Source organism: Vipera ursinii (assembly GCF_947247035.1).
Source record: "Vipera ursinii genome assembly, chromosome: 11".
Taxonomy (NCBI): domain Eukaryota; kingdom Metazoa; phylum Chordata; class Lepidosauria; order Squamata; family Viperidae; genus Vipera; species Vipera ursinii.
This window is the reverse complement of record NC_139524.1, coordinates 10,808,280-10,821,110: the sequence shown is the minus strand read 5'-3', so window position 1 is coordinate 10,821,110 and position 12,831 is coordinate 10,808,280. Positions and strand designations below refer to the sequence as shown.

The 12,831-nt window shown below is 39.4% G+C and overlaps 1 protein-coding gene across 3 annotated transcripts in view; it reads left to right on the top strand.

The window, feature by feature from the left end:
• NTRK3 (neurotrophic receptor tyrosine kinase 3) overlaps positions 1–12,831 on the top strand; it is a gene marked incomplete at both ends in the record, with an annotated part of 356,788 nt that overhangs the window by 85,167 nt on the left and 258,790 nt on the right. For all 3 annotated transcript variants that reach the window (XM_083371339.1, XM_083371338.1, XM_083371340.1), the window contains 2 exons: positions 1,674–1,748; positions 5,534–5,605. In XM_083371339.1, coding sequence (XP_083227465.1) covers positions 1,674–1,748; positions 5,534–5,605 — 147 coding nt within the window. The remainder of the gene's footprint in view (positions 1–1,673; positions 1,749–5,533; positions 5,606–12,831) is intronic.

Sequence of the window (12,831 nt, the reverse complement as noted above, 5' to 3'; positions counted from 1 at the left end):
ATTTCAACTACATACTTTCAACTCCCCGAATTCTTAGGTTTAGGAAGAAATTCTCTGGCTGAGGGAATATTACCAAAGCATAGACAGCAATAGAAGATGGGACTTTTCTGGGTCTCCATGGCACTCACTTCCCTGAGACTTTTGCCTAAGAAAGTTTTGGATGCATTAAGAATGTTTCCTGACTGGGAATGCTACATTTCATACCAGAGATTTTACCGCTATGCTGAAATTGTACAGTATGTCTAAACTATCCAAAACATTATCTACAGTTTTTAATGTTAAAGGTTTTTTTAATAGTTTCTCCTCCCATTAATATAGCTTGTTGTGATTTTGCTTTGCATTAATTTGATGTGGCATGTCTATATTTTATATTGCGTACCTTTAAACAGAACCTGTCTTGGGCAACATTTTTCGGGGGAAAAAGCAGGGTAAAAATACTTTAAATGTCTTCAATTAAAAAGAAGAACCACAATTTAAGTAACTCAGAAAGCTGATGCCACTGCAGTAGTGTGCCCACTGAGATGTACAACTTTAAAAAAAAGGGGGGGTTACACATTCAAATAGGCCCCAAGCTATTGTACAGCAGCCCTGATTGGTTGTTTAGCTCTTTGAAGGATACAGTGCTGATCAGAGTAGAATTTTTCCTCTGGGCCACTCCTTTCTATTAAAAGAAGATTTAAAAACTGCAGAAACTTAGAGGACGTGTTTTTTTTAAATCTTTTCTCTATCAGTTTGAGCAATAAGAGCTCTTGATTAATTAATAATGACAAAACTGATTTATTAGCTAGGTTTTCTTCAGTGAATTTGTTAAATAAGAAAAAAAAAGAATCTTCTTTTTTTTTAAAAAAAAAAAACTATGCCTAGGAAAGGAAACAGTATTTTGAAGAAAAAAAAATATTCTTTTTGTGTGTGTGTGTGTGTGTGTTTAGGGGGTGATCTATTTCAAACTGGGGGCTTTCCCATAGAAGAGGTGTTGTTCCTTCTTTATCTTGAAGATACTGTAGTACATTGGTTCTCAACCTAAGGTCTGCAATATCATCATAGGGGGTCCGTGAAGGCTTGAAGAAATATTATGATTTACATCTTGAGTTAAGTCTTGGGGGTCTGTGGCCATGGTCCATGGCCACAAAAGGTACTTAAAGGGGGTCCGTGGTGAAGAAAAAGTTGAAAACCAGAACTGTAGGAGGTAATTTAAGGAAATACAGTATATATGTTGAATGTATCAGTTAATCAGAGGCATTCTTTCGCTAAAAGTTTTGCTCTGTTACTCTATACAGTTAATAGACTAAGTACTGAATCCCAACTGTACTTAATTTATATGCAAAGCAATATCGAATGGTTTAAAATTGCATCCATTTAATATGATCAATAAATTTGGGTAATTCTTCCTTCTTAGGAAGTCTTCTATTGTTATATCCTGTCCTGTCAAGGTTTGCTTGCTGCCTTGGCAAATCCAGCTCACTTGTACCAGTTCCAGGCATCATAAAGTTATATGGTGCGTGGATCTGGCATCATAAATGAACCAGTTTGAATCATGATGAAACCCATCAAGTTCAGAGATTGTCAATGCTTTTTCCATCCCTGGTTCTCCCACACTGTCAATGGTTCCTCTGAAAGTGTATTTCTGTACTAAAGTCATCTTCTTTCTTCCCTACCCCATTATCTCTCTATAGATACATAGAGTACTGGAAGAATTTGCAGACTTTGCATGCCGTAGACATGGAGCTGTACACAGGACTCCAGAGATTGTGAGTATTGTGTTTTTGAGTATTTTTGTCTCAGTTTGTGAGAACAAGCAAAGGTTGACCAGGTCTGTTCCTCTATACTATCAAAAGAAATCGTAGGTAAAGTATGTTTCTAGTATGAATATTTGACCTACTTACTGAGTTTAAGACCAAATGTTCTCTTCTGGGTTTGTGGTTCAATATGCACGACTGAACTTGGATTTAGAAGTGTTTCACTGAATTTGCAAAATGTGCATTCACCTTGTTACCTCCTTTGGCCATTTTTTGAAACAAAACAGAGAGTTGAGCTTTTGCTGCAGAGGCATTTTCTCACACCAAATAAGTGAACATGAATCAGTGAGTAAACAACTGTGGCTCTGGAACTGCAGATCCATGACAGCTATCCAAAGATGAAGTCAATAGATTACTTAACCTAACTGCAACTGGAGTTAGGTGACCCAAAAAGTTAGAATCTCAGTTCATTTCATATAGCTGGTAGTTCTGACAATTCATTCTGTGGAGAATTTGTACTTTGGATTTAGTCTTGGATGCTTGGACAGAAATGCTTGCTTCTTGCAGACCAGGTTGCTTCATTGCTTTTTGGTGGACCATTGACTTACCAATCTATCTTCAAATAACCTGCCTTGAAATTCATATGGGACTTTATAGATCACTGTAACTCAGGAGTATCAAACTCGCAATGTCACATGACATGTCGTGATGTATCACAACTTTTTTTTCCATTGCCGGCAATGGGCTGGGCACGGTTTTGCCATGACGCATCCAGCCCACAGGTTGGCAGTTTGACACCCCTGCTCTAACTTGACAGTTTTAAGATATGTGAACTACAACTTCCTGAATTCCTCAGCCAGCTGGTGAATTCTGGGAGTTGAAGTCCACATGTCTTCAAATTGCCAAGGTTGGAGACCCCCATTCTAAAACATAGCTGGGAATCCATGCCCATACTGAGCATTCGGCTAAGGCTTAGCCATTGTGAATTTCAGGTTTATCAATTTCAAGTTCCTACTCTGAGAACTTCCATGCTAAATATATCTCAGGAATTTAAATTTGTTAAATGCCTTCTGTCAAGAAAGCAAACCCTACAGTAACTCACCTGCGTCTCACCCCAAGTCAGCAAAAAACACCACCATCACCATTTTACTAAGTTATTCTGTAACTTAGCTCCAAAGAATCAAAGAGCCTTGGTGGAGCAGTGGGCTAATACCTCCTTAAGTAACACCAGCTGCCTGCAATTAGTGCAGGTTCGAGTCCCACCAGGCTCAAGGTTGACTCAGCCTTCCATCCTTCCGAGGTAGGTAAAATGAGGACCCAGATTGTTGGGGGCAATTAAGCTGACTTTGTAATAATGCCGCTTGGGGTGTGTGTGTGAAAGCCCTAATAAGCAGGCATATACATAGAATGAAGGCTACTGCTAAGCTTGTAAGCCGTCCTGAGTCTTTGGAGAAGGGCGGGATATAAATGGAATTAAAATAAATAAAAAATAAAAAAAATGTCCTCTGTAGGAATTACCCATGGTGCATCGTAAATGGCTTGTTCAGAATTTCTCTAAATTTAGTGCAGGAACTGTCATTGTGTCTCTATGTTTCTGCTAGTGAAGGATTTTAAAAAACAAAATCAAAGGAATAGATAAAGACATATTCCTTTACAGGAGGAGAAGATAAAATATGGTGCTTGATACTCTTACAAAGCATATTCATTGTGTCAGAAACAATCAGAAATGCGTTTATGGCTTACAAGACCTTCTGTCAGAAAAGCTTTTTCTTGAGAATGGCAACCTGAGAGAAAGAACTTGTTTGGTAGGGCAAAAAGGTGAAAATGTACAAGCCACAATGTTAAATTTAGACTTTTAGTTGGATGCTTTCTATACTTGTTGATAACAGCATTAATCTTATCATATTTGTGACTCTTTTATTTGATTGTTCTTGCTATGATTACTTTTCTGTTTTTTTGGGCCTAGTTAAAGAATTATAAAGAGATAGGACATACAGAGCTCATTGTTCATTGCAAGTATTTTATTATTATATATTAGTATTATTAATTGGAAATAGAAATCCTGCGGATAACTGAATCAGCAATGTTCAAATAAGCAAGTACTTTTTTTAAAAAAAGGGGGAACATATGTTATTATTCATTTAGTTTACAAGAAATTGTATGCTTTCGTTAGGTATAGCTATAACCTCTATGTACAGAATATATACAATGTGTGTACGTGTGTATCTCTAAAGAGATGATTTATAAATGAAAATAGATACTTTAAGTTGTAAGTTACTATAAGCCATAAGAAAATGATGGAAAGATGGAAAGTAATACTAGAATGCTGGGCACGGACTGCTATTCATTTTCTTTCAAGATGTTTGGTCACTTCATGCAATTTTTGGTTGCTTGGGAACCATCTGTCGCTCTGTGACCAAGTGTTTCCTTGGCTTACTGAAGTCCTGCTAGAGACATGGAAGTCAGGCCAAAAAAAACAACAACCCACCATTCTGAAACATGGATTTGATTTAGATCTATAATCTGATTCAGACCTCCATATTGATTGAGAAAATTGATTGGCTTTGGACTCCAATTTGACTCATCCCTTTGAACCGAACTGATTCTGACTCCCAAACCGATTAAAGGACAAGATTTTAAATTGTTTAAATGGATGTAGAGGTCTTCGGTTTGATTCGACAGTTCACCTCAAGTCGCTGGCTTTAGCTTAGAAATCTGATTTAATTTAGAGAATCAACATCGTTTCCCATTTTCCCACTCATCCATTCTCAGGTTTAATTCTTAGTAGCAGCTCCTGTTAAGGCAGAGATGGTGAGTTTGCTATCTGGTACAGACTAGAGATAGTCACTTGATGGAATGGCAGATGTCACTGTTCTAGAAACTTCCAGAATCCATACAAAGCAGGGCAAATGGCAAAGGATGCTGAGAGTTGTAACTGAGCAATATGTGTAACCCATGTTAGCAACTCAAGTTGTAGAACATTCTGAGGGTTAATGAACTGATGATCTGATTTTGATATATGTGCTTCATTTGTTTGAGACTAAAGCTGTCAGAAAGCATTGAATGAATGCCTTAGGGCCTAGGCAGATGAAATGGTTCATTTTGCCTTAGAAATCCTTAAAATAGCTATGCAAAGTTGGCTGGAATTCTCCCCACATTTGGAATTGTGGAAATGATACACACTGAGGCTAAATTAATCATGGGACAGCCTGCTGTTGGATCTTATCCTCTGAGGGGATTCCTCCCCCCCTCTTTATATATATCTAGAAAGATAGATATATAGATAGGGAGAGAGAGAGAGAGAGAGAGAGAGAGAGATAGGCAGGCAGACAGATAGACAGGCAGACAGACAGACAGATAGACAAGACACAAAATATATTATATTAAGGAAAATGCTTTAAAAATCTATGTACCTTAGGCAGAATTGCCAAAAAAGAGAGAGAGGCATGTTTGCAGAAGTGTGCACTAAATGCTTTTGAATTTTAGTGGAAAAGTTATTCAAAAAAGAAAGTGAAGTTCAAATAGTTGTAGTTGACATATTTGGCTGCCCTGGTACTGAGAAAAAATGATCTTGACAGATTTGTTCCCCCATTGGGGGTGGGGGGTGGGGGGAATGTTTTAAAGGCCTCTAGACTCAGGCTGGCAGGTTAGTCTTCCAATTATCTCTTCTGATTCAGTATATAAATCTAATAAAATAAAATAAAATAAATTAACGTGAGATCTCTGAATGCCTGACTTTCACTGATTCTTTCTTTCTTCATGGGTTACTTTTCCTGTCCTTTTGCATCTCTTTGCAGGACAATCACGAACTCAGGGCTCCGAAGCATCCAGCCGCGGGCGTTTGATAAGAATCCTCACTTACATTACATGTAAGTAGATGTACCCCTCCATGTTCCGCAGTTACTTTTTGGAAGAGATTTCAGTTGCTTGAGATGGAGTTGGTTGAAGCATGGCAAACGACAAAGCGATGAAGGCACTTTGGTGAAATAGACCCTTATGGCTCAAGTGAAGGCATGGAGGCCACCTGTTGGGCATCTGCGTTCTAGCGTATTAAAATAATCAACTGTAGCTGTAATGGAATGGAATTGAATAAAGCAGAGTTTCTGCTATAAAGCAGAGGCCAGATTATGAAGGCAATACATGATGAAAGGGATGAATTGCATTTTTTTTAGTAACAAAAATTAGACATGGGGTTCAAATGACAGCAGCCTTACACACTTCACATAAAACAGGGGTATTTTTTAAAAAAAACCAAATGTTTTTTTTTAAGTACATTGCAAGAAAGGAGCCTCTCCCCCCCGCCCACTCCCAATACATATACATAGTTTTCTTAGCAAGAATCTTGTTCATGATGCAATAATCTTCATGGGAGCTAATCTGAGCATATTTTCTCCACTAGACTTAGACTTAAATACAGTTTGGATCACTGCTGTTCTCCAATTATGGGTTGCCATCCCCAGGGGGTTGTGAGTCAACTGGGATGGAGTGGGGAGTTGAGTTGATTGGCTTTGCACAAGGAAAGTGGGCAAGAAAACTCAAGTGTGTTTCCATGGATGACTAAATCTGTGGGCCGAGCCATCTGTCAACCTCATCTGCCATTCACCAGAGCACCGTGTGGTAGAATAGCCGTAGTCTTTTGAATAGCTGTAGAAAGTAAGCTTATTTGTTAATTCAAATGCCCAGCTTTGCCAAATGAGGGGGGGGGAAGGATGGCAATAGATAAGCTAAAGGGGGATCTTAAATGATGACCAAGCCATTGATACTGATAAAAGTAAGCTTTAGTCAAGAGAGTAAGGTGAAAGATACATTGTATTTTAATAAGTGGATGTAGGAGAAGAGCAGGCAGGGCTGGGGGAAAAAGTTAAGTGAGTCATCAGCCTACAGTTATTACACTGCCATAAATGGTGCAAGCCCAACCTCTCTTGAATTCCATTGACCCTTCCCTAGTGGTACGTCAAAGTTAGAGGGGCCCTGGTGTATTTGATTTTCCCAGTGAGTACAGACTGCAATTGAGCAAGTCGCTGTAATGAACAGAATTGTTTGGTGGTTGTTGTTGTTTTTGTCATTTTAAACTGAAACAGATTCACCGATGAATTGTGTCACATAGAAAATTATCCACACCCTTCCTAAATATACAGCTTTCATACTGCAAGTAATTCTAATAGGGATCAAAGACAAACTTATGTACAGCACATTCTCTCCAATTGCTCTCTGGAAACAATTTCATGTGTGCGAGTGTGTTAGGTATTGTTTTAAAGATCATGTTATTGTTTTTAGTGGCAAATGGCTTGTTGTTTTTATCCTTTCCATTTCTATAAAATTGTTGTATTATTGTAGAAGCCTGTGGGTGGAGGCTGATATATAATGATTAAATAACTAAATAAGTAACATCTAAAACTCCTTGTAATATATTAGTTGGTTTGGGGGTCTATCTGCAGATGAAAAAAAGTGAAATTTATAGAATTCAAGATTATAGAGAAGAGGGATGGGCAGAGACAGCCTCTAATGACTCCTTTATCTGGTAATACTGGTTTAATAACAGTATTAAAGACTCTATTGTGATCTTCTGGGTCTAGTCTACAGGGCCCTATAATGGTGATCTAGTGGAGGTACAACTATTAAGGTACAGACTTGTGCAACTTATTATATCATTTCTGTCCTGCTTTAGGACTGCCTTGTCAAAAGTTTCTTTGATTACGGTCTCATTTTGATAGACCCATATCTTTCTTACTTTGATTACTCTACTATTTTTCATTAGCAGAAGTAGACTTATGGGAGGGGGAGGGACGCGGTGGCTCAGTGGGTTAGGACGCTGAGCTTGTCGATCGGAAGGTCGGCAGTTTGGCGGGTCGAATCCCGAGTGCCGGGTAACAGAGTGAGCGCCTGTTACTTGTCCCAGCTTCTGCCAACCTAGCAGTTTGAAAGCATGTAAAAAATGCAAGTAGAAAAATAGGAACTACTACGGTGGGAAGGTAACAGCGTTCCGTGCGCCTTTGGCGTCTAGTCATGCTGGCCACATGACCACGGAGACGTCCTCGGACAAGCGCTGGCTCTTCGGCTTTGAAACGGAGATGAGCACCGGCCTCTAGAGTCGGAAACGACTAGCACGCACATGCAGGGGAACCTTTACCTTTACCTTTACCTTTACCTTTAATTATGTACTGAAAAGCACCTGCTTCTAAAAGAAAGCTCTGGCAATCAGGATTCCATTTAAAATATTAATAGCTTTATCCATCTACCATTGGAGATTTTGTTTTGTGCTATATGGGGATCTGTGTGTTGTTGCTGGCCTTTTCGTTTTTAAATATAATTGTCTGCTGAAGATTTGTGAGTGCCTAATGGGATGCATGAATCATGCATTTCAGCTGATGCATCAGGTATAAAAAAAATGCCTATAGCTCAAAGCAAAACAAGGCACTAGTTTCAATCTGTTGCATCTATTCTGTTGCAGAACGGCAGCACAGAAGAGTTTGCAAAGCAACAAAAGAGATGGGATGGGTTGTGCACACTATGAATAGGAAGGGACTAATGTGAGACTAGACCGGAGCTGTCATACTTAAGATGATTGAGGGAAAACTGAAATATTTCCCACTCTGCATTCTAGATACCTGCTCTCAACACAGTTGAGATCGGGGAAATTCTACCTGCTAACTAAACAGCAACATTACGTTCTGGTTTTTGAGCATCTACACAGTTTGAAATTTTAACCTTGGTTTCTCCAATCACATTTTCTTAATCAAAATACTTAGACAATTGCTGCTTTTTAAGCTAAAAAAAAGGCAGAGTGTCAAGAAACATTGACTAAAGAAGCAAATGAAACAGTCCAATTTTCATGACATTTCAAGGGAAATTACAATAACAATCCCAAGATCAAATTGGGCTTCCTGCCCAACATGTCTGAGAACTGTTCCTTTTTCGGGGACAATGTTTGCTATTTAGTGTTCTTTAAAAAAAATAAAAATCATAGCGTCTTGATGTTTGCCTTTGCCAGAACAGTTAAACTGGATTATTGTGACCTACATCACGGTTGGCATTTTAATGGTATATTAAAAATAATTAGTCCAGGACTACAGTAGATTGGGAAATGATATGAAAATATTGAAGTAGAATTCTGACAATAGCTAGCTGAAGAGTAATTTGTTGGGAATGTAGATAGCATTAGCAATAGCCCTTAGACCAGACATGTCAAACTCGTGATGTCACGTAATGTATCGGAGCTTTTTTGCCATTGCCATTAATGGGGTGGGTGTGGCTTCCTGATGACGTGTCCGGCCCATGGGCCAGGAGTTTGACACCCCTGCTTTAGAGTTATATACTGCTTCATAGTGCTTTACAGCCCTTTCTAAGCAATTTACAGAGTCAGCCTATTGCCCCCAACAATCTGGGTCCTCATTTTACCAACCTTGGAAGAATGGAAGGCTGAGTCAACCTTGAGCCAGTCAGGATCGAACTCCTGGCAGTGGGCAGAATCAGCCTGCAATATTTCATTTTAACCACTGCGCCACCATGGCTCTTTAGATATTAATCTTAAAAGTATAAGCTGAGAATTTTGCCATTTCTACATAAAGATTTTTTTGCTGTGGATTTTAGGTTTTAATTCCCACTCTGGTACCTATCAATTTCAGATGAACAACCGTGCCAAATATTTATCCAAATTCAATTTGAATGCGCCCAGCTGATTGTTGGTCATTAGTCCCAGTGTCAAATTCATCTTACTGTTAAGATTCCCCCCCAACGTTCAATCCAAAATCTATATTCTTGTCATTGAAAATCATTATTGTAGGACTGACATTCTGATACAATATATAGAAATAGCAATAAGACCTATATACCACTTCATAGTGCTTTACAGCTTTCTCTAAGCAGTTTACAGAGTCAGTATCTTGCCTCCAAACAATCTAGGTCCTCATTTTACTGACCTTGGAAGGATGGAAGGCTGAGTCAACCTTGAGTCAGTCAAGATCGAACTCCTGGCTCCTGTGAGCAAAGTTAGCCTGCAATACTGCATTCTAGCCACTGCGCCACCACGGCTCTTATATATAAGTTACAGCATTCTTTTATATGGATAATTAAAGGCTTAGTTCACATAACAAAGTCATCTTGTTTGTTGAATTAACTGATGTTGGATTCTTCAGACTATATTCAGTTAAAAGCTAATGACATATTGTTGCCCAATATATTAAGCTACCAAAAAGCCTGATCAAGAACTAACCGAACTTCGCCTATGATATAAATACAGCTGCTGGGTTTTCCCCTAGCCTAATTAAGTTTAAGAGCATTATACTAGCATATCTTCCTTCAAATATGGTTTTTGGGGAAAGAGCCTCAGATAGCTTACATTTCCTATGATTGTTTTAAAACCAGCCTTTTTACTTCCATACTGGACATTTATTGGCATTCATGCTGTGTCTCTAAACTAGCATATGTACTGTTTATTTAAACACACTCACCCGCTTTTTCTTTACTGGCAAATGCCAAGGGAGGTTTAGTTTAGCGACATCGAATTGTGTGTTTCTGTGTAGGTATGCAGTTTCTAGTGTGCATTTCACCTGTGTGCACTTTGTAGAATGTGGCTTTTTAAGTACGTCCTTATTGTTTTTACACTTGGTCTGAATTAGAGTGGCTGCCGACAAACATCCGTTCAGCTTAAGTGCTGGTGCAGTTTGAAATGTGGATGTTCTTTGACTTCCGGGAATTAAGTGACCCATAATTCCCTTGACCTGTGTGGGCATTTGAGGACAATTGGTGTGTGAAGAAAGTTGTTCCACTTGACCAGGCTTTTATAATCGCACCGCCTCGGAGCAGCGTTCTCAGCTGGAGTCTCTAAAAGGCTTTGAGAATTGCAAATTTTGCCCAGAGAGAACAGGCAGGTGTTTATATCTGACCCATATTCAGCGAACGTTATGAGGCGGCTGATGACCACGTGGGACTGAAAAAAAACCTGTGGAGGCTTGGAGCGAACCATCGATTGAATCTTTAGAAAGACAATTCCCTGATAAAGGACTGAAGAAGCCTCTTGGATGAGAAGCGAAACGTCTTCAAAGAAAAACAAGAAAGTCCAGTTGCTCTTGAAAAAGCACCGTTGCACCTGTGTGACTGAGAATCTCTATAAAGGTAAAGGTAAAGGTTCCCCCACACATGCGTGCTAGTCATTTCCAACTCTAGTGGCCGGTGCTCATCTCCGTTTCAAAACCGAAGAGCCAGTGCTTGTCCGAGGACGTCTCCGTGGTCATGTGGCCGGCATCACTAGACGCCAGAGGCACACGGAACGCTGTTACCTTCCCACCGTGGTGGTCCCTATTTTTCTACTTGCATTTTTTACGTGCTTTCGAACTGCTAGGTTGGCAGAAGCTGGGACAAGTAACAGGCGCTCACTCTGTTACGTGGCACTCGGGATTCGACCCGCCAAACTGCCGACCATCTGATCGACAAGCTCAGCGTCCTAACCCACTGAGCCACTGCATCCCTTGAGAATCTCTATAGAGACTAACAAAAGAGAATATTTGTAGCTCAGGGTTGAAATGAGGGATCCTTGATGCTCTCTGAGCTCCCTTGTTTTCTTGCAGACGTTTCATTACCCAAACTAGGTAACGTTATTAGTGCTTGTAAAGAATCTTTTTGTTCCCTTTCCTTTTTGGCTGGTTGATTGTCTCTTTTGCATAGTTTATAGATATTGTTAATGTTTATGTGTCTATTGATTGCTAATTTGTCAGACTTCTGGGCTTCTAGACTAGGCTTGGCAACCTTGGCTCTTTTATGACTCGTGGACTTCAAATCCCAGAATTCTTGAGCCAGCATGGCTGACTCAGGAATTCTGGGAGTTGAAGTCCACAAGTCATAAAAGAGCCAAGGTTGTCTACCCCGGTTCTAGACAATTCATTTTGTGCCCTGGTGCAGCTCATAGCTCCTGGGGTACCAACATAGGCCTCTCTCCAAAAGGGCTATGCCAACGGTGAAAAGTATCTTGTTTCCTTCTGGAGTGGTCTTATTTCTTATATTGGGTATCTTTTTTTTAAAAAAAGCCCATGATGTTTATTATAGTAAGCTAATTAATAGAAGAAACTATTATATGTGTACAACAACATTAATCTAAGATCGGTTCTGTTATGTACTGGGCTATTAAAGAATACCACGTGGGTTGCTGGAGCAGCTAATGGCTCTCCAGCAACCCAGACTGCAAGTCTCCTGTGCTGCAATTGGCTAGCTCCAGGCGGCAATGGTTGATTCAAACCTATTGGCTGCCACCTAGGGGCTAGACTATATATTGCGGCTAGTTGCAGACATTTCCCCCAGTACAGTTCCAGCACGAAATAAACAATGAGTTACCTTGTACTCAGCTTCCATCTTCATTCCTGCGCCAAAGAACCCGCTATTTAACAGGTTCACGGACTAAGATCCAGCTCCAATGCTTCTTAAATCCAAAGTCTTCTGCATTTAAAAAGAGTTAAATGTAGTTTTCCATCTGCTCTGCTGGAAGACAGATTTACTGGAACCTCTCAGAAAGATTGTAACTGCTTGGGGCAGTTGGATGGGTTTTGTTATATTGCAATTTTTATTGGGATCTAGGCAGTATACATACTATTCCCTTTTAGCAAACTTTATGAGTCTTCAAGATAAATTATTCCTCATGGATTTACTTGTGGACTAGCAGCTCCCTGCTATTTATAAACTAGCAAATGTTTCTTTGGTAGCATATAGAGAACAGCAAAACATAATAAGGGGCTGCAAGCTAAATTGGTAAACTCTCTCCCTCCCTCCAGTTGTACTCCATAATCTCTTTTCACTTTCACATTACTGCTTGTTTTATTATATATTATACTAATGTCTAGTGGAACTTCTGTTCTTGTGGGCTATTTTAAGTTTCTGGCCTTTGGCTGTAATAAAGAATTTATTCAGTGTAAGTTCAACATTTATAATTTAAAAAGATACCACTTATAAAAGTTGCAGGATTAGTATTGTTTGAATAGATGCTACCCTTTCTTGTTTTAAGAAGGTGGTTGATAATTTATGGTCACCTTTGACCTACATTGCTGCAAACCAAAATGTTCAGTGTCATGTTGAGCTGTAAAACATATGAAGATAAATAATAGCATAA